The following is a 21,950-nucleotide window of genomic DNA, read 5'->3' as shown; positions in this document are numbered from 1 at the left end:
ATGAGCAGGCTGCAGCAGCGCCTGCAGTGACCACGCTCATTTAATATGAACGCCCATCATCCTGCCCATCATCTCTCAGCGCTGACAGGTGGGCGGGATGATGGGCGAGGGATAAACAGCCGGCCCACATGATCACCCCTGGCAATTACAGCCTGGAGTGATCATGTGCGGCTGTACTCACTGCCCCCCGTGCATCATCATCAGCGCGTGGAGCAGTGAATCAGTACACTCACCTTTCACCATTCCTCTGCAACACCGCGATGTCCTCCTGGCTGCCGGCGGCCACTGAGTGGAAACTAGCGGTGCGCACAGCGATGACGTCATCGCTGTGCGCACGTGTCCACATGCAGCCTCCGGCAGCCAGGAGGACACCGCGGTGCTGCAGGGGAATGGGGACGGCTCCACTCAGCGGCCGCCAGCAGCCAGGAGGAGATCGCAGTACTGCAAAGGAACGGGGACGGCTCCACTAAGCGACGCTGCTGCTGACACAGACGGAGGAGGAGCGATGCTGCAGGGAGTAAGGTGAGGTAAGGTGAGTATGAACGTTTATTTTTTTATGTGCCACAGGATGCGGGCTGTACACCAGCATGGGGGTGTATAGCAGGATGGGGTGTATAGCACGATGGGGGTATATTATGAGCAGGATGGGGGCATATTATTAGCAGAATGGGGGTATATTATGAGCAGGATGGGGGTATATTATGAGCAGGATGGGGGTATATTATGAGCAGAATAGGGGTATATTATGAGCAGAAAGGGGGTATATTATGAGCAGGATGGGGATATATTATGAGCAGGATGGGGGTATATTATGAGCAAGGATGGGGCCTTGCATTGTAGAGTGTCTGTCCGTGCATGATACATAGTGGGGTACGGCTTGGCAGCCCGCCTGATCTAATAGTATGGGCGTCACCTAATAGGCTGCGAGTTTGTGACTGTGTTATCTGCATATGTGAACAGCGCTCTATGCAAGCCACTAGTGTGCAGTTTTATCATCTAGCAATCGCCCTCCTCCATTCCATGGAGGTGTATGTGTGATTTGCTCCTCCTACACCTGTGACGCTTCCACTTTAGTGGGGGTTTAGCTGTATCCTGCTAGAGTACTAGTTTTTGGCCAGGGTGATGTACACACTGCAGCCCATCTTGCTGTGAGCAAGAATGGGGGTATATTATGAGCAAGGATGGGGTATATGAGCAGGAAATGGGTATATGAGCAGGATGGGGGTATATAAGCAGAATGGGGGTATATAGCAGGATGGGGGTATACGAGCAGGTTGGGGGTATATACTGTATATACAAGGCATGAGGATCATTACCAGGATGGGGTATCTTAGTAGAGAATTTGGGGACATTACCCCCATAACAGTGTCAGCAGCAGATCCTCGCCCCATAACAGTGTGTCATGACTCCATTTTAGCTTAAAATTTTATTTTCCTGCTCTAAAACCAGGGTGCGTCTTATGGTCAGGTGCGTCTTATAGTCTGAAAATTACGGTAAATTGGGTTTCTCAACAGGACGTCTTTCACATAGATGAAGCCTCACTATGATGAAATATTTCACATTAGAGAAATCTTGCTTGTAGCCTAAAAAAGAAAAATATTTGCCACCTATAATGTTGTCCATAGAATACATGACACCCTGGTATATCTCAAAAAAATTACTCACTGATATAAGAACAATATTTTGCAATAACCAGTTAATCATCATTGTATTGATTCCTGTGACCTAAAAAAGGGGGGCCATAACATTTCAATAAACCTATTTCAAGTCCAGCATATGGAAAAAGGGAAAAACCAGCCACCACAATGTGCCTCTTAAGGAGAATAAAGGCAAACACCACATGTTGAAGTGAACTTCGAATAACTTACTACAACCAACAATAAAAACTTACTGCATCTCTCATAAACTGTTAGGGCCTCTTTACACGCAACGACATCGCTAAAGCGATGTCGTTGGGGTCATGGAATTTGTGACGCACATCTGGCAACGTTAGCGATGTCGTTGCGTGTGACACCTATGAGCGATTTTGAATCGTTGCAAAAACGTTCAAAATCACTAATCGGTGACATGGTGGGTCCATTCCCAATTATCGATGCAGCTGCAGGTACGATGTTGTTCATCGTTCCTGCAGCAGCACACATCGCTATGTGTGACACCGCAGGAACAAGGAATCTCACCTTACCTGCGTCCGCCAGCAATGAGGAAGGAAGAAGGTGGGCGGGATGTGGCGTCCCGCTCATCTCCACCCCTCCGCTTCTATTGGCCGGCCGCTTAGTGACAAGGATTTGCATCTACTCATCCACATTTACTGCTATCACTTATAAGTAAGTTATCCCCATTCATTTAAAATCGTCTAAATTGTGTTAAAATTCTACTAACGCACATCTTATTACCGCACATATAAGCTTCTTATACTATGAATGTCTTTTGTTCCTATAGCAACAAATCACAGCTCCTACTAATAACCTGTAGTTCCAGGCTCCATTTACTTTAATGGAGGCATGTTTTTTGGAGAGTAACTGTAAAGCGCGGGGTTAAATTTTCCTGTCAAAACATAGTCTACGACGTTTCCTGGCTCACATGAGGTTTCTGTGCAAAATTTCGTGATTGTAAAAGCGACTGTGTCCATACACTTTTCGTTTCACTTTTTCCCCATTATGTAGATAGGGGAAAAATTGATTGGTAAATTGGAACGCGCGGGGTTAAAATTTCGCCTCACAACATAGCCTATGACGCTCACGGGGTCCAAGCGTGTGAGTGTGAAATTTTGTGGCTGTAGCTGCGACGGTGCAGATGCGAATCCCAGACATACATACATGCATACATACACACACACATTCAGCTTTATACATTAGATTAATTATACTGCAAGATATAGACCCGCCCACCGGCGGCTGTGATTGGTTGCAGTAAGACAGCTGTCATTCAGTGTGGGGGCGTGTCTGACTGCAACCAATCATTGGCGCTGGTGGGCGGGGAATGTAGGGAATACAAGATTGAATAATGAGCGGCCGACATTTTCAAAAGAGGAAAAGCCGCCGGAGCTTTGTGACTGCCGTGCAACGCCGCGCTGGTGATCGGAGATCGGTGAATATGAGAGAGGTGGAGAGACCGACCGACGGACAGAGAGAGACCAACAGATAGAGAGAGAGAGAGACAGACAGACACAGCGACCAACTGACAGAGAAAAAGACCGACCGATAGACAGACGGAGATTGACCGACATCCACAGACAGAGATTGACCGACATCGACAGAGAGAGACTGAAAAGACCTGCGTTTTGCTTGTCAAAAAAGCATGCGGAACGCAACAAAAATGCAGTCCAAGTGCATTTTGGTTGCATTTTGACCCACATCATTGATTTCAATGGGTAGAGAACGCAGCTACAACGCACAAAAGAAGTGGCATGCTGCTTTTTTTCCCGCTGCAAGATTTTTGGCATCCAAAATGCTGCGTTTAAAAACTTAGCGTGTGCATTGAATTTTCGGACTTCTCATAGACTTTGCTGGGGAAGCAGATCAAATGCAATTTGGCACTGAACCGCTGCAGTTCAAAACAGCGTTAACGCGGGGAAAAAACGCAACGTGCGCACATAGCCTAAGATGGTCAAATGTGTATGTAGGTAGCAGATCTTTCCTAATGTCACATGAGAAATCTATAAATACCACAGAGTGTGTATGAGCCCAAATGGAGGCTCCCCTGTTATCAAAAGAGCCTGACATAGTGAAGAGAAAGCTTACACCTGAGCCGACACTGATGGAGCCAGAGGAGATGCTTGCAGACATGCAGCCAATAAGGAAGCAGTAAAAAGGCCTAGAGTTGAGAGCTTTTACCAATATAAACCAGAACCTCAGTGGCACATCCACTTCCATGACATCTGTCACTCCTCATGTTGTTAAATCCTTACAGGAACAAGCAGTTTAACAAGGAACGGAGTGTGAGACACAGTGAGCCAGATGACTGAGGAAGGTCTGTGCATAAAGGGCGGTAAGCTTTCTCTGCCATGAGCCCTCTGCTCAGTGATGGCCCAGGTAACCCATGGACTGATACATCTGACAAAGAAAGTTATATATCTGTTTTGGTGGACAAGGGTATGGGCGGCATAAGGGTTCAGTATCCAGTCGGCCAGACACATCCAGTCTTGTAAGACGTATGCCTAATATAATGTACGAAAAACTTGTAAAGACCTTGCAGAAACACCCCTCTTCTGCTCTACTGCTCCAGAGATTGCAAATTGATCATGACCTACCATGAGTAGTTTTATATGAGTTTGTGTGTTGTGTGAATTTCTTTGTAGGCTTAATCTGAGGCATATCCAGGGTAGAAAACTGCGTTACTGCTGAAAAACTCATGGTGGTAGTGGTATGTAAAAATGGGGTTCATGAAGTGGTATAAAGTGCATATTTTGTAGCAGAGGTCATTATAGAGATTTTATAATATCTGGGAATTAGCAGCTTTCCACACTCATCACCCTCCACATAGCAGTGGGAAGGTGGAAAGGCTGAATGCAATATTAACATGTAAGAAGAAAGAAGATAAAGGTGAACATGGGCAAATCATGTAACAAATCCTTGCATTTCCTTTCTTCATAAAGTGGTCTTCATATAAGATATCTTTTGGTTCAGCACCTAGTAAAACATATTTCCCACAGATACTTAAGATACAGTAGGATCACCTAACCAGCGATGCACGAGCCTTATGTAATTGACTAAATAGTGTGATAAACAGGTGTATTCTCCAATTTCAGCTCCTAAATCAATGTCAGGAGCACAATGGTCTCAAGCCAGGAGACTGGATCATCTTATAAAGACAAGTGACAAACAGATTAGATGGGCCGATCCAGCTTCTCCTAACCACAGAAACTTCGATGTAGCTTGAGGGAAAGCCCATCTGGATACACAGAAGCCGATGTAAAGAGTCACATCACCAGCAGAATGAGGGTCACAACACACATAGTGCTGGAGTATCTCACATAGGACCATTTGGGAAATTTCTAGATTGGGACCGATATATGATATAAGGAAAATAGCCAAAATAAGGGATAGATGGTTTTAGCAACATTACACAAACAAGGACTCATGGTGGGAAACAAATTTCTGACCTGAACCAGGCAATTAGTTAAAGGGTTTAAGAGACTTTCAAGGATAACACACACCTGTATGTAATTGGCATTGTCTTATTTGTTGGTATATGTAGCTGTAAAAGTGCTAATCTGTGTTACTGAAGGTAATCAGGTTTATGTGTAAAGGCCACATCTCACTAAGCAACATCGCTAGCAACATCGCTGCTGAGGCACGACTTTTGTGACGCAACAGCGATGTTGCTAGCGATGTTGCTGTGTGTGACATCCAGCAACAACCTGGCCCCTGCTGTGAGGTCGCTGGTTGTTGCTGAATCTCCTGGACCATTTTTTAGTTGTTGCTCTCCCGCTGTGAAGCACACATCGCTGTGTGTGACAGCGAGAGAGCAACAACTGAATGTGCAGTGAGCAGGGAGCCGGCTTCGGCGGACGCTGGTAACCAATGTAAATATCGGGTAACCAAGAAGCCCTTCCCTTGGTTACCCGATATTTACCTTTGTTACCAGCGTCCGCCACTCTCACGCTGTCAGTGCCGGCTCCCTGCACACATAGCCAGACTACACATCGGGTAATTAACCCGATGTGTACTCTGGCTAGGAGTGCAGGGAGCCAGCGCTAAGCGGTGTGCGCTGGTAACCTAGGTAAATATCGGGTTGGTTACCCGATATTTACCATAGTTACCAACCGCAGCATTGCTTCCACGTGTCGCTGCTTGCTGGGGGCTGGTCACTGGTTGCTGATGAGATCTGCCTGTGTGACAGCTCACCAGCAACCCGTGTAGCGACGCTCCAGCGATCCCTGCCAGGTCTGGTTGCTGGTGGGATCGCTGGAGCGTCGCTTAGTGTGACGGTACCTTAAGGGAAATCCTGTCAAATAACTCTTGGTGGTATATTACAGATCGGAGACAAGAAGAGATCCATTAGTTTTGTGATGCAATTATGTGTATTCAGGTAGCTTACTGTGGTGAAGCAGGTAGGAAAGCCGCGAGGACGTGGATAGCGCATACCTATATACCTCCTCATATACTTATAATTGGTCACAAAAAGGGAGAATGTGGCTAAATACAATACAATTTGCTTCTATAATGTTCATCTTGTCCTATAGCAAATGATGTCATAGGGTTCAGCTAATACTGATGGGAGGGGAAGTTTCACATTTCTGTTCACGCCCCTATTGTTTCTATTGCTGCATAGTTCAGATGGAAAGACCTTTGCCTGTGAGCTTCTATAAAGTGGTTACATGTACTAATAAGGCAGAATTCTTTGAGTACTCCACAAAGCATGTGTGTGCTGTATTGACTTTCCGAGTACTTGTAGAACAAATCATATTGATTTGGAGTCACAGAGGAACAGAAGGAGTTTATTTTGCTCACACCTGTATGCCTCCTGGATGATGGCTTGTTCAGTAAAACTCATCTTTTATAGCTTTCATCTTCCTGGCTATGGGGCTTCTGCTGCCCACAAGATAAGACTGCTTCCAGTCTACATTATACAAGATTTCCCATCCCCTTCAATTCCTTAGTGTCCCTGTACACAACAAGAAAAAGCTCTGCATGAAAACATGCACACCGAGAATAAATATTAACAATAAATTTTAATGTAAACACATTTATTAGATGCCAACCACAAGCAAAAATTAAAAAAAGTTTAAAATAGTAACCATAAACCCCACACCCTATGTGGAACGCAGTCCACAGAGTAGAACATACAATTAACAATACATATGTATAATAAGGGAACCTGCAACAATGTATAATAATAACATACACTAGCCTTTAGTAGTGTCCAAACCGGACCAGAGTGGCATAAATTGAATTAACCACCATACAGTAATAACATATTCGCATGAGCAACACAATAATTACATATGAAATATCTTTGTACATATAAAAATAAATATGATGCACTTAGTTAGAATGCCTCATCCACCAAAATGTAATGTGATGGAGCTGCTGTGTGGTATGGTAGAAAAAAGGAGCCAACCAAGGGTCAGATAATGCTACACCCAAGGTAAAGCGCCCCAGTCATAGGCATAGAGAACCTGATAACTCCAATAGGAGGGATCACAGAGCTAATGCGGCTGCAGAGAGACCTGTCACAACCTGGGGATAAGAGGTAACGATGTCGCCACGCTTCGTACCTCGTACAGCAGTTACAGAATACTAGCAAAACAATAAAAAAAAATGACATTTTGTAAGAGCAAAACAGTAAATATGGGGTGACATGACAAGAATCTGCATAACAAATCATATGCTAAATAGTTGCAAGTCAAATTTATGTATGATATGACTGTCTATAAAATGAAGATAATCTCACGTTCAAAGCTGTAGTGGATGGTAAGATATGGGGCCTGAAAGACAAAAGTTCAAAACATTGTTGCCATCGGTGTATATATAAATAATAACCAATTCTTGACTACTGACATCTGGATCCATTCTTCTAGGGTACAGCATCCAGTCCTTCTCAGTTAAGGACCCTGGAAGATAAGGTAATCAAAGTCCATCACAGTCCATTAGTTGATATGGATTTTGTCTTTTTTGGTTAATGATTAAAAAGTGGTAACTAACATTCAAAAATTACTTTCAATATGGATGAAAACTAACCCACTTTTTATTTAAACACTGTTTATGTTTGATTTTTCAAATAAACATACAGAACATACTTGACACATATACATACGCACGAGAGATAGCTGTAGATTTTGCACCACACAGACTATCTTGACATGGAAAGTTGAATGGCAAAACAAATTCCAAGTAGAGCCATTGTACATGGAGGGGAAAAATTGGGGGAGGGGGTAACATATTTACAACAGGTATGACTCATATTTCAAACATTGAAATATGAGCACAGTCTCTGCTCTCACCCACTTGTAGGTTATGCGGGACCCACGACACCAAATAGACCTAAAACATTTTAGCTTGATCTCAATATACAGTAATTCACTTGAAGGTATTTCTATATAGGTGCTTCTCCCAATAACAATTGCTCTTGATACAACACTGTTTGTTGAAAGCAGGTTTTAATATTTTCCCCGATACGTTGTGGTAGCAAAGAGACAAAGCTTTCCCACGTTTTAAAAAAGACTGTACATTTCTCTCCTTATGGAAGGACACCTCGGTCCAATCCAGTTGATGCAGAAACACCAGTATATCCAAAAAGATTTTTATGTTTAATTTTTCTTAATTAAAGTAAACAAGATTTACAGGGAAAAAAAGGAGATTCAAATAAGTGATTACTTCATGTCAACTTACAGAGGAAAATATAAGTCACGTCCTAACTAACGCATCTTCTCTTACTAACTACTATAAGGCACGCATAGGACATGTAACCAAATTTTATAATACGAACAGTCTCCTTCCAAAGGAGAAATACGCCTCAACCAAAACGAGGCCACTGCCGAAAAAACCCCAGAAGATTTAACTAGAACCAGAAAGAAAAGAAAGTAGCAAGAGGGAAAGATAATGAAAAGACAAGAAGGGGGGGGGGGAGAGCAGCAAAAAGGGAGGGAGGGCATGGTGGGGATTGCTTGCCCAGTACTCGGGCCGCTACATTGGACTGACGTAACACAAGTTATGAGTTACCAATAAGGTTATGAAATGGTAGGGAATCAAGAGCCAGGGTCCAGGGGGTCCAGATCCTAAGGAATTTATCCACTGAGTCATTGGTCTCTGCCGTGAGCGATTCCATCCTGTGAATGATGGCCATCTCCGCAAACCAATCCCCTACAGATGGCACCTCGGTCGATCTCCAGTATCTCGGGATTACCATGCATGCCGCTGTAAGACAGTATCTCAGAAAGCCCACTTTCTGTGATTTAAGTGATCTCGGGAGAAATGAAAGCAATGCCATCTGAGGGGAACCTACCAACTGCTCTTCGCAAATCACAGAGTATGCCTTGAACACGGACTTCCAGAAAGGCTGTATCAATGGACAGTCCCACCAGATATGCAGCATTGTCCCCCTCTCCCGTCCGCACCTCCAGCAACTATCTGAAACCCCTGTAAATATTGCGTGTAGAGTATCCGGGCACCTGTACCAACGGGTCAGAATCTTATAATTTTTTTCCTGTGCAGCGCAGGCGATGGAAAATTTATGGGTGAGGATAAAGGACTTTTTCCAGTCCTCCTCAGGAATGGGAGTCCCCAAATCTCTATTCCACTTCGCAATATATTTAAGGTCCCCAATGTCTGCCTCTGTAGTCAGGAAGGAGTAAACCAGAGACAAAAGATGCCCGGGAGGATCCTGTAAATATAATTGCTCAAATTTTGTGGGCGGGGCCGCAAAAAGCCCAAGTCTGTTATCAGCCATCAAAAAAAAGACCTAAGTTGAAGGTATTCCAGCCAAGCCGTTGGATGCCGACCCTCTGGGAGCAAAAGGGACGAAAAGGGGGGCACCTCCAAACCGTGCAAAGTCTGGGATATCTGTGTGTCCTCGCTCCTCCTCCAACATAAGAAACGCTCGACTCCCACCCCTGGGGGGAACTCCGGGTTAGAGAAAATCGGTGAGTGGACAAGGACCCTTTGAGAGAGATCCCTGCCTGCACTCAACGTCCCAGACCCTCATGGATGCCCTGAGAAACTCTGCCTCCCCAGCTATCCATCCCCTCCAAAGCGGTGTGATCCACGGGAGGAACCGCAGGGGTGTTTCAGAGCAGACCTGCTCCAGACTCACCCATTGTTTAGTGTTCCTATTAAATTGCCAATCCAGTACTCTTAGCAGAAAGGACGCCTTGTGGTACTTTTTAAAGTCTGGCAACCCTGCCCCCCCTCTCCCTTAACTCTACTCAACACTCTCCTCCACACCCGAGAACTCCTCCCTCCCCACACAAATTTGTTAATAATTGACTGTATTCTGGTAAAGAAAAAAGATGGCAGGGCTATAGGGGCCGTTTGAAAGATATATAGAAAACGAGGGAGGACATCCATCTTGATGACGTTAACACGACCAAACCAGGACAGTTTCTGTCTATCAAGTTGTTTAAGATCTCTTATAGTGCGCTCCAGCAAAGGGAGGTAATTAAGGTGAAAAATCTTGGAACTGTCCCGTGGTACCGCCACCCCCAGATATGTCAGGGCCGATGTCTGCCATCTAAAAGGAAAGTTGGATGCAATAAGGTCTACTTCTCTCCCAGGCAGAGTACAATTCAAGGCTTCTGATTTATTATAGTTCACTTTAAAGTTACTTATATGTCAGAAGTTCTCAATTTCCTTAACCAAGGAGGGAAAGGATATGTGAGGCTGTGTAATGTATAGGAGGAGGTCATCTACATATAATGCCGCTATACATTGGTGCTCTCCCACCACTATCCCCTTTATATCTGGATTCTGTCTAATGGCCATAGCCAAATGCTCCATTACGAGAACAAATAGGAGGGGGGGATAAGGGGCAACCCTGTCAGGTACCATTTTTTATGCTAATTGGCAAGGACAAGGACCTATTTACCTTTATTCTGGCAGACGGTGTACTATAAATGGAGGCCACTCCTCTAAGGAACCTGTCACCCATCCCCACCTGTCTCAACGCTGCCAACATGAAACTCCAGCTGACCCGGTCGAAGGCTTTCTCCGCATCTATAGATAGTAAACACATAGGTAGTGCCTTCGCCTTTCCCGAGCCAGCAGAAGAAACGTCTTGTTCGTATTCTCTCTTGCCTCTCGGCCCCCTACAAAACCCACCTGGTCTGTGTGTATCACTTTTGGGAGCAAAAGAGCCAGTCTGTTGGCGAGAGCTTTTGAAAACAATTCGACATATATATCAATCAAGGATATGGGATGGTAATTGTAGACGTTAACCGAATTCTTCCCCAGCTTCAGAATTACACATATATGCGCCTCTAAAGACTGGGGAACAAAAGATGCTCCAGCAGGCACCGAGTTGAAGACCCATGTCATAAAGGGAACAATCTTACCTGTATGTGGTTTGACATTGTCAAATTTCTTTGTTATATGCTGGAAATTGAATCAAACCTTTATGATAAAAAAACGGAACAATCTGTTCCCTAAAAACTTTAAAAAACTTGGTCGTAAAACCATCCGGTCCTGGACTCTTGCCTACCGGGGTATCTCGGATAATCGAAGATATCTCCTCTTCCGTAAAATCTGACTCCAGAGTCTCAATTTCTGCTCGCGCTAGCCTAGGCAAGGCAGTCCACTGGACATAGTCCTTGATCTTATTATTGAGTGCCGTCAGAGACATATCAGTAAACTGACCCTTTATGTTGTACAGGTCCCCATAACAGGCACGGAACTCTTCAGCTATTTTAACAGGGTCCTGAATAATATGTCCTCCTCTATCCTTTATTTTCAGGATATGGTTTGTGAGTTTTCTTGGATGGATAAACCTGGCTAATGCCCTCCCGCACTTGTCTGCATGTTCTTATAGGTATCTCTTTAAATGTACCCTCTGCGCATAGTATTTTTGATTTAACAGCCCCTTAAGTTCCTCCCAAGATCCCACCAATTCAGTGTACACCGAGGCAGATAAGGATTTTTTGTGGGATGCCTCCAAGGTCCGTATTCGCGGAGTCAAAGAGGTAATCAGAGAGGCCCTCTCCCGTTTAAGTCTCGATCCATGCTTTATTAATATACCCTGCACCACACATTTACGCGCCTCCCACTGTGTCGGCAAGGCCGTCTTATCCTGAGCGTGAAATTCCAAGAAATCACTCATCACCTGTCGTATTTCCGCCACATATAAGTCGTCTTTAAGTAGATGTTCATTAAGACGCCACGTCCATGGTCACCACGAACCGTCTGGGGAAGTAAGTTGGACGAACACCAGTGCATGGTCCGAAAGACATATAGACCCTATGGAGGCCTGGGCTCACCATGGTATAACGTGTTGACTAATCCATAACATGTCAATACGGCTGTAAGATGAATGAATTGGGGAGAAATAAGTATATATAAGAAATAAATAATCCCTCTCCGTGGGATGCAGTGCCCTCCAAACCAATTGCCTGCAACTTTTTCCCTAGAGCCAACATCCTTTTTTGGGAAATAAAACGCCGCCCCGAGGAGGTATCAATTGCTGGGTCAAAGGCGAACTTAAAGTCCCCCCAGCTATTAAAGTCCCTTCTGCAAAGTCCGCCAACCGAGACAGGAAGGAAGAGCATGCCACAGTGGGTCTGGAATTGGGCAAATACCAATAAGCTACAGTATATACACCAACACCAATCTGGAGCTTCAGAAATATAAATCTACCCTCAGGATCCACCAAAGAGTCGATCATGGAGAACATCAATGATTTATGGAGAGCAGTGGGGACCCCCCCCCGGATTTAGCAGTCGGGTTAGGGCTGTGAAACCATGTGGTGTAAAATCTATCCCTAAGAACTGGGATCTGTCCTGCATTAAAATGAGTCTCTTGTAATAATAACACCTGAGTCCTCTGTTTATGCATAGCATAAAAACATTTGCATTCTCTTTTGTGGCGCATTCAACCCTTTACAATTAAGGGAGCCAAAATTAAGTTGCATCATGCAGAGCACTGGGGTCCCACACCTAAGGATAGGGGTGAAGAAGGGGAAAGAGAGATGACCTGAGTAAGGAGCAAGAAACACAGCAAGAATCAAGAAAAGATTAGAACTGTGGAATAGAAGAAAAGAAAGGGAAGACAAAAATTATAGAATGTAAACAAAGCAAATGCAGTAATTCCTGGGTATTGCTTTCAAGCGTCACTCAATCTGTGACGTGTAAACCCAAACTACGCGTGTACTTTCCAGAACGGGAGCCCCCACCCTCCCAGGCCTCATTTTAAAACCTAAACCACAGTCAAAGCCCTGCTCAGATGTGCGCTCCTCAACCCCCGACCCCGACTCCCCAACAACCTATTCCCCCAGGGAAAGAAGGGAGGGAGAGGGGAGGAGAGAAAAAAAATTAAAAGAAAGGGTGGGGAGGGGGAAACAGGGGGGACGGAGGGCCATGAGGGGCAAGAAGAAATGAGGCAGAGAAAAGGCGGGGAGGTTGGGCCAGAAAAGAGGCGAGAAAAGGCCGAAGGGGACACAGAAGGAGGAAGCGGAAGGAAACCCAAAAAATGGGGGTGTGTTAATCATAACCATACAAGCCCTATATGAAAGTGCTAGGAAACCTGTAAAAACATGTAACCACAAGGATCGATGACAGGAAGGCAAAATTGTAGCGGCAGAGAGAAGGAGCCATCTCAACTCACGTTGGTTATTACATCTAGCATTAAACCTCTCCCATGGCTTCATTTACTTAAACTTTACCCCTCAATCAGCCCCCCGTATCCAACCCCCAAGTAACAATACTACTCAAGTACAGTATAAAATGTAAGAAGCATACAAGCCCCGTCTTGACGAACATCAGTCCTCCCATCTTCCTCTCCCCACGATTATTTCTTGGAGGATGCTGAGGAAGCCCCCGCGAGAAATCCCTTGGAATAGAAGGCCAATCCTCAATTTCAATTCTGGGGAGATTCATGGCCTCTGAGAAGGATGTCAAATCATCTGGTGAATGAAGAACGTGCATTCGGCCGCCACTGTGGACTTGAAGGCGAAAAGGAAAGCCCCAGCTGTACACCAAGTCCCGTGACCGAATGAGCTCCAACAGAGGCCGTAGCACCCTCCTCCTCTGAAGAGTAAGACGAGAGAGATCGGGTAGGATCTGCAGCTTAATCTTTTGGAAAAGGATCGGCACCCCTTCCCGGAGCTTCAGCAGAATAGACTCCTTTTGTAAATAGTGGTGAACCCGACAAATCACGTCTCACGGGAAATCCGAGTCAGCTGGTTTGGGTCCCAAGGCTTTGTGTGTTCTATCAAGTTCGATTTCCGTGGCTGGAGGGAGCCCCAAAATCTTGTTGAAAATCCTTTGGAGGACACGTGGGAGTTCCCTGGAATCAACGGACTCTGGCAGACCCCGTACTCTCAAATTGTTGCGTCGTCCTCTGTTCTCTGCTTCAGTCAGGTAATGGAGCTGATATGATTGGGTCTCTAGCAACTCTTTATGAGAGGATAAGTCTCTTTGCATTTCTTGTAATTGGGTCTCCTGAGACAAGACCCTTGCTTCCATATTCTGCACACTGGAGTGCACGTCTGCCAGCTCTGACCTGCACACCTTCTCCAATCTGGAGATATAGCCCTCAATGTCCTCTCTGGATGGGATGCTGATGATTCTTGATCTGAGCTCCCTCAGAACACCGGAACCTCCCTGCCCCAGCCCCAGGGTGCTGACATGCTGAGAAATCTGGCTGGTGGATCACTCCATTCCCTCCATATCTTTTGTATTAGCTGTGACCTCCGCACCTGTCATGGCAGCAGCGGTGTCACTGAGTAGCAAGGGGCTGGAGGGCCCAGGGAGCCCCATCCTCCTGTCCTTCCTGGAGCTCCATTGACAATGAGGGGCTCAGGGGCAAAGTCAGGTCCCTCTCTCCTCTTCCAGGGGAAGCTGCAGACTCTGCAAGAGCCAGGCCTCCCGCCTGCCGCCCATCCACCTCCTCCCCCGCTGCCAGGACCAGCTCCTCATGCTGTGAAGACACCAGAGCCTGCTCCCTCTGAGTACCTGGCTCCCCGATCACCACCTCTCCTCCAGATGAATGGTATCTGTCACTGCCGGGAACATTCCTGCCTCCACATTCCGCCCGTCGGGCTGTTCTCTACTGCGGGCATCTGCCAGGTACTCTGTGCGCCTCCACTCCCTCCCCCGCCGCCACCGATGCATAGCTGACAGGGCCGGCGGCCATCTTACTCCATTCTCGCTCCATCCGTGTCACTGCTGGTTTGGCCAAGAATCGCTGGATGCCGCCTCGATTCTGCACAGAAAGGTGTCTCTGGGCCCCCCTCTGCCTCCTCGTGCTCATAGTCTGGGACAGAGAGCCGAAAAATCCTCCCCTTTCCCATCAGCTGTTTGAGTAATTTATAAGCTACACGGGATTTTTTACCCTCCTATATAAACGGGTAATTGATTTGCCTCTCCTTCATAGGAGCCAAATATATTGGGAGAGTATGGAATAGATATAGAAGACGTGAAAATTCTGTCATTTTAATTAAGTTAACTCTACCTAGGTACGATAAACTGAGGTTTTTCCATTTAACCTGAGTGGCTTCTAAATTGTCAATACACAGTTTGATATTAGTTTTATATAATCTGGCCAGATGTTTCGTCACACTCACTCCCAAATAATTTAAAGAGCAGGTGGGCCATTGGCAGGGAGAGTTCAATGTCATGCAAGTAGTTAAATTTTTGTGTAAATACTGGGTGTATTGTTTGAATTTTGGGCCAAATCCTCCTCTACCTAAAACCTAATATAGAAAAAGCCATGCTACTTTATTGAAGGCCTTTTCAGCATCTAGATTCCGGTTGCGATGGATCCTGGGCCAGGACAGTTGCTGCGACTGCTAAACGTATGTTTGCTACACTGCTTCATCCTTGGGTAAAGCCCGCCTGAGGGTTGCACAAAAGACCAGGTAGTAAAAGCTGTAAGCGGCTTGCTAAAATTTTCACTAAGAGTTTGTAATCGTGATTAAGGAATGAGATAGGGCAGTAGGACTGTGGTAGTTGTGGGTCTTTATTAGGTTTAGGGATAACTATGCTACGTGAGTCAGTTTATCGATCTATGGGGGTCCCTTGGAGGAAAACTATATTAAAAATATTGGTCAGGATTGTTATCAGATACGGGATAGAATCTTTAATACTCAGTGGTATAGCCACCAGGGCCCAGAGTTTTATCATTAGATGCACCCGCTATGGCTTGTATTACTTCATCCTCAGTTACCATTGAGTCTAACATTTCCTGTTGTTTAATTGTCAGGGATGGAAGATTAATGTAGGTCAGGAAGGAGTTACTCGCCAAAAGGTTAAAGGGAGAAGTTCTGTAAAGATCCTCGTAATAGTCACTGAAGACCTGGGCAATTTTCTTGACGGTCATTAGTTAAAGAGCGTGTTGTAGGATTTTGTATTTTAATAATTGGCTTATGAGGTTGCATATATTTAGTTAAAGTGCCTAGCAGTTTACCTGTCCGATTTCCCAAATGATAAAATTTATTGCGGGACAATTGGACCTGCCAGTGTGACTGGGAATGAATAAAGGAGTCTAAGGCTATGTGCACACACTGCGTTTTTATGACACTACGTTTTTTTTTTTTTTAAACATCTTTTTATTGAATTTTAACCGAATTTCTTTTACAATCTGCTCTTATACAAAGAGCATTTCATTGATGACATTAGAATCAAAACAGTCCCGCCCACCCCTCCCCCCGCTCTGCGTGCGACCAGAAGCAACTTAAAATGGTAACTTATGTAATTGGTATGTGTCCATTGAGCAGTTCAAGAAGGTACCAAGAGGTCTGTCCAAACTGAGATTTAAGTCTATCCTTAAGCACTGTAGCCAAGTTAGGTATAAATAAAGACCATGTATCAAAGAAACGCTTAGTCAACTTCTCCTTATTCGACAGTGCATCCAGCCAGTCCATTTTGAATATGAACATTAGTTTTGTTTGGATAAACGCTAGAGAGGGTGCTTCAGGATTTACCCAGAGATGTAGGATACTTTTCCTAGTGGCCGAGGCCCAAATAGTTAACATTGCCCTGGTACCTCTTGGAAGACTTTGTTGAGCCTCCTCCAACATGTTAAAAATCGCCCACTGTGGTGTCAGAGCAAACTGAATATTGTATGTGTTTTGTAAGACTGAGTGAATGCTTCTCCATACTCCCTGTATCTGAACACAGTCCCATAAGTGGTGAAACAGGTCAGTGTCTCTTATGCCACATTTAGAACAAGAGTATAAGGCATTTGTGTCCATTTTTGATTGAATTTTTGGAGTAATATATGCTCTATGTAGAATCATCAAGGCCATATCTGTGTAGCTACTGGACGACAGAAATTTACGTTGCAACAGCGTGGCTTGTAAAAAATCCTTTACCTCGAACTCTGGCATATCTACCTTCCATTTTGCTGGACCTGTTGTTTTCCCCTCCCATGTCCAAACTGTACGCAACATTGAATAAACCTGACTAGTCGAGGACGCCTGGCTTCTTGCCCTCCTAAGAAAGTTATCCACACTTCCTCCAAGATCTCCCTTTGGCTTGTCAACAAGATATTTTTGTGCCAAGCTACGCGCCTGAAGAAAAAGAAAAGGCTGACCCACAAAAGCTGGAAATCAGTGTGCCGCCTTCTCGTAAGAAAGCAACGACCAATCAGGCTCCATTAGATCTGCAGCATAAGCACAACCCTGCATTGACAATGTTTCATAAATTCTCGGAGGGCGACCCTGGAGGAATCTCGGATTTCCAATAAAGGGTTGAAATGGGGAACTTGAAGTGTTAATTTACCAAGTTTCCTCACCTTCCTCCATGTTTGTATAGTATGCCATAGTGTTGGATGATCCCTAACCTCACTCGGTATTTCCTCGTTCCCTAAATGCAGCAATGCTGTTAACGAGACTTGTGAACATAGCTGTTGTTCCAATTGTACATTGGCAAAGTGAGATACTCCTCGCACCCAGTCCACCACATATCTAAAATTTGCTGCTAGATTATATCTGCCCAGATCTGGAAGATTTATGCCCCCTGCCCCTTTTGGTAATTGAAGCTTAATTAAGCTGATCCTAGTACGCCCCTTGTGCCCCCAAATGAATTTTCCAAAGGAAGAATTTAGTAGCTTAATATCTGATTTGTGTAGAAGCAACGGGAGAGTCTGAAATAAGAACATTATTTTGGGGAATGCTACCATTTTAATTAAGTGACATCGGCCCGAAAAGGATATTTTCAGATGTTTCCAAGATTGGAGTAGATGTATTAATGAATTTATAAGAGGCTTATAATTAATTTGATATAATAACAAGGGGTTTGCTGGGAGCTGAATCCCCAAATATTTAATGGACCTGGTACACCACTGGAAGGGCAATAAGTTGTTATCAATTTTACCCGATTTGTACATTGCCAATGCCTCAGTTTTTTTGTAATTTACCCTGAAGCCTGAGGCCTTTCCAAAATTATTCAATGTGTTCATTATCTCTGGAATCGCTTGAGAGGGATTGGCAATAAACAATAAAATATCATCGGCAAAAGCCAAAAGTTTAATTGTTGTCCCACCGACTCTCATGCCCTGAAATATTGCTAAATTATGTAAAGTCCTCAACATTGGGTCCAGAGCCAAATTAAACAATAAAAGTGACAAGGGACACCCCTGCCTCGTTCCCCTCTGTACCTCAAATGGCTCAGAGAATGTATTATTTATAGATAGTCTGGATTTGGGTTCTGTGTATATCATCTTGACTGCTTCGCAAAACCAGGATCCCACCTGGCGACATGCCAAAAGATTATGTAAATAGGCCAAAGAGACCCTGTCAAAGGCCTTGTCCGCATCAAGGCTAACTACTATATGTTTGGTACATCTATGCTTCCTGCTATAAGAGATAGCCCCAATAGCCGTCCTGATGTTATAGGTGATGGATTTCCCGTGCACGAATCCCGTTTGGAAGGGCAGAATAAGATCTGGAATCACTTGTTGTAATCTACCAGATAGTATTTTAGTAAAGATTTTAAAATCAGAGTTGAGTAATGAGATGGGTCTGTATCCCTCCACCTGTAGTGGATCTTTTCCTGGCTTAGGTAATACTATAATGTTTGCCTCATTGAACCTGTCGGGAATTATTCTATCTGCGACTATCTTATTATACACTGCACATAGATGAGGACCGATAGAGGCTCCCAAGATCTTATAATATTCGTTACTAAATCCGTCGGGCCCTGGGCTTTTGGCTAGTTTAAGGCTATGTGTCCACGGTAGAATGTACCTGCAGATTTTTCTGCATGAAAATCCGCGACTTTCGCGGCAAATCCGCACCTTTTTTTGCCGCGGATTTACCGCAGATTTTGATGCAGATTTTTTTTTTTTCCCAATTCTATAGCCAAAATCCGCACCAAAATCCGCAACAATAATTGACATGCTGCAGATTTTTCCGGATCAAAATCCGCGGCAAATCCGCCGCGGAAAAATCCGCAGCATGGACACAGTATTTCCAAAATGTCATTGAAATGGCTGGGAAGTGCCGCTGCTGCAGATTTTCAGGAAATCCACGATAAATCCGCGGCAAAATCCGCAGCGTGGACACATAGCCTAAGAGTGCAAATAGTTTTTACTATTTCTGAAATATTTATAGGGGCGTTTAGTACTACTCTTTGTTCCTCTGTCAAGATGGGCGCTACGGTACCATGGATAAAATCAGCTTCCCCGTCAACCTCCCTCGGTTCCGCCTCATACAGCGAGCCAAAGAATGCCCTGAACTCCTCCACTATTTCCTCATCTTTTGTTACCATGGTACCATCTTTCTTTTTAATTTTGTGGATTCTTAGTGGTGGTTCTAAAGGGTTTGGTTAAAGAAGCTAGTAATTTCCCAGGTTTGTTGCCCCATTTAAAGTATTTATGTTTCTGGTAGTCCAGGTTACTAAGTGCCATCTCATGGGCCAAGGTGTCTGCCGCCTCCTTGGCCTCTAAGAAATGTTGTTTTGTTGCATCCGTGTTGTTATTTTTAAAATCTTTATATGCCTGTGTGAGAAGTTTTTGTGCTGATATAGTTTGTTCCAGGAGCTTTTTTCTCTTATGGCTGACATATGATATTATCTGACCTCTTACTACTGCCTTGGAGGCAGCCCAATACAAACCAGCGTCCCCACTATGCTCGTGATTATCCTTCTCATAAAAGCTCCAGTAGTTTTGTAAAGAAGCTTTGAAATCCTCAGATTGATATAAATATGAAGGAAACCTCCACCTTCTTTCCCGTAGTATTGTGGTAGATAATAACAAATTAAAAGTAACCAGTGCATGATCCGAAATACAGATGTCTAGGATGTTGGAGGAAAGTAAATGTGGCATCAGTGCTGGGCTTAGTAGCCAATAGTCAATCCGTGTATGTAAGTCATGGACATGTGAATAAAATGTATAATCTTTATCTATTGGGTGCTGCATGCGCCATGTGTCTATTAGTCCCAATTGATTGATGAGATATTGCAAACCACTATGGGGCGCCAATAGAGGAGATGGCTGGGGACTTGACCTGTCTAAAATTCCATCATGAGCCTCATTGAAATCTCCGCCTACAATTAAATTAGTCATATCCCAACCTGTGATACTTTCGATCAATCTGGCTCTGAACTGTGGATCAGGAATATTTGGTGCATATATGTTTGCTAAGTTGTAGATAGTGCCCTCTATCTTCACTTTCACCAATAATAATCTCCCCATAGGGTCCTCTGAAACCTCCAGAACTTCATGACTAATATGCTTATTGATCAATATAGCTACCCCTCTTTGTTTTCTCGTAAATGACGCTTCTGCGCATACGGCATATTTTCTGCTGTGAAGAAATGGGTGATTGCCCTTCATCCAGTGTGTTTCCTGTAAGAAGACAATATGGCAATTTAAACGATGTAGATAATTTAAAACTTTTTTCCTCTTAATAGGAGAGTTTAACCCGTTAACATTCCAGGAGCACCAATACAGCGATTTAATCATGGACACATTTGTGCTCTCTGTGTTAGTCATTTATCCTATTCCAGAAGGAGGAATTAATTGTAAAATTATAAACAACCTATTTGGGTTCCCTCGTCCATCCCAGCGAGTAAACGCGACAACCCATATGAGAGCTAAACTAAAGGTACGCACGCAGAGCCCCCTAACCCCTTCCCATCTAAACAAAAACCTTAATCTAATGGCAATGTCACCTGCCTCTCTGGCAGTCCTGACACTGAAAAAAAAAAGGAAAAACAGAATGAACATCAGAACTGTAGCCCAGTGACGTCTCCGATTTAAGTGTCTGTGTTGACTGCTGGCGAAGCTCCATTTTCCTGAAGAAGGTAATTTAAAGCCAACTTAGGATCTTCAAAAGTCCAATTCTTTCCCCCTGTAGTGAAGCGTAGAACAGCAGGATACAGTAGACTGAAGCGAATATTTTTTTCCGCCAATAGTTTGCATACTGGATTGAAGGCTTTGCGTCTTGTTGTCAAGGCTGCTGAGTAATCTTGGAACAAAAGCAGTTTAGAGTTATTGTAAGTAAGTGAGCGATTTTTTTCTAAATGCTGTCAGCAATCTGATCTTGTCTTGGAATTCCAGGACCTTAAAAATTACTTGTCTGGGTCTGACCTCTCCATCATTTCGAGGTGGGCCCACTCTGTGGGCCCTTTCAATAGCAATTGGCCCCGACTTTAGATCCAATTTCAAAGCTCCTGGTAGCCATTCTGAAGTGAGTTTCAATAGATCAGCTTGCCGAACCGATTCAGGGACGCCCACCAACCTTAAATTATTGCGTCTGGACCTGTTCTCAAGATCATCTACCTTGTCCAGCAATACAGCAATGTCCTTATTCCTGCTCTCCAGCATCTCTGAAACTTCCTTTACAGAGTCCTCCATGTCAGAGACCCTCTGCTCCACATCTGTTAGCCTTGAACCCTGGGCATTAACTTGGGTGACTATAACGTCTAATGAAGACTGGAAGGCTGCCAGCCGCCCATCAATCACCGGCATCAAGAGATCCGTGATGGCCTTAGCAGTGGCCTGGGTTGGGTCTGTAGTTGCCTCAGGGGAAGCCCCTGGTGATGGGGGTGCATTTTGGTTTCGTCTTTGCGGTCTAATTCCTTTACTTGGTTGTGTGGCATTGCTCTTACCCACAAATTTATCCATAGTAAGAACTGTAAATATGGAGCTTCTTTAGAGACTGTGGTGACGTCACAATAACATAAGCTTAATTACATCTGTGTGGTAAACTTGGCTGTTTCACAATTATTTCCACGCTGTGTATGAGAGTGTATAGATGTTACTTGAAAAAGACCAGTCAGAAGGGCAGGAGGCAGGCCAGATGACTGATCCCACATCTTTTTGTTTTTCACCCTCTTCTATACTGTCAGTGCTGGTGAA

General features: G+C 44.4%; 1 protein-coding gene across 11 annotated transcripts in view; it reads right to left on the bottom strand.

Moving 5' to 3' along the window:
- Positions 1 to 21,950, bottom strand: part of TRIO (trio Rho guanine nucleotide exchange factor) — a 3,493,742-nt gene that overhangs the window by 1,969,888 nt on the left and 1,501,904 nt on the right. For 2 of the 11 annotated variants that reach the window (XM_075314982.1, XM_075314983.1), the window contains one exon: positions 6,655 to 7,555. The exons of the other annotated variants lie outside the window; for them this stretch is intronic. In XM_075314982.1, coding sequence (XP_075171097.1) covers positions 7,543 to 7,555 — 13 coding nt within the window. In that variant the 3' untranslated portion in view covers positions 6,655 to 7,542. Of the gene's footprint in view, positions 1 to 6,654; positions 7,556 to 21,950 lie in introns of those variants that run through there. 11 annotated transcript variants of the gene reach the window in all.

The sequence above is a fragment of the Anomaloglossus baeobatrachus genome, chromosome 6 (genome assembly GCF_048569485.1).
Source record: "Anomaloglossus baeobatrachus isolate aAnoBae1 chromosome 6, aAnoBae1.hap1, whole genome shotgun sequence".
NCBI classification, from domain to species: domain Eukaryota; kingdom Metazoa; phylum Chordata; class Amphibia; order Anura; family Aromobatidae; genus Anomaloglossus; species Anomaloglossus baeobatrachus.
Note: the sequence above shows the minus strand (reverse complement) of the source record. Positions and strands in the feature narration are given on the sequence as shown.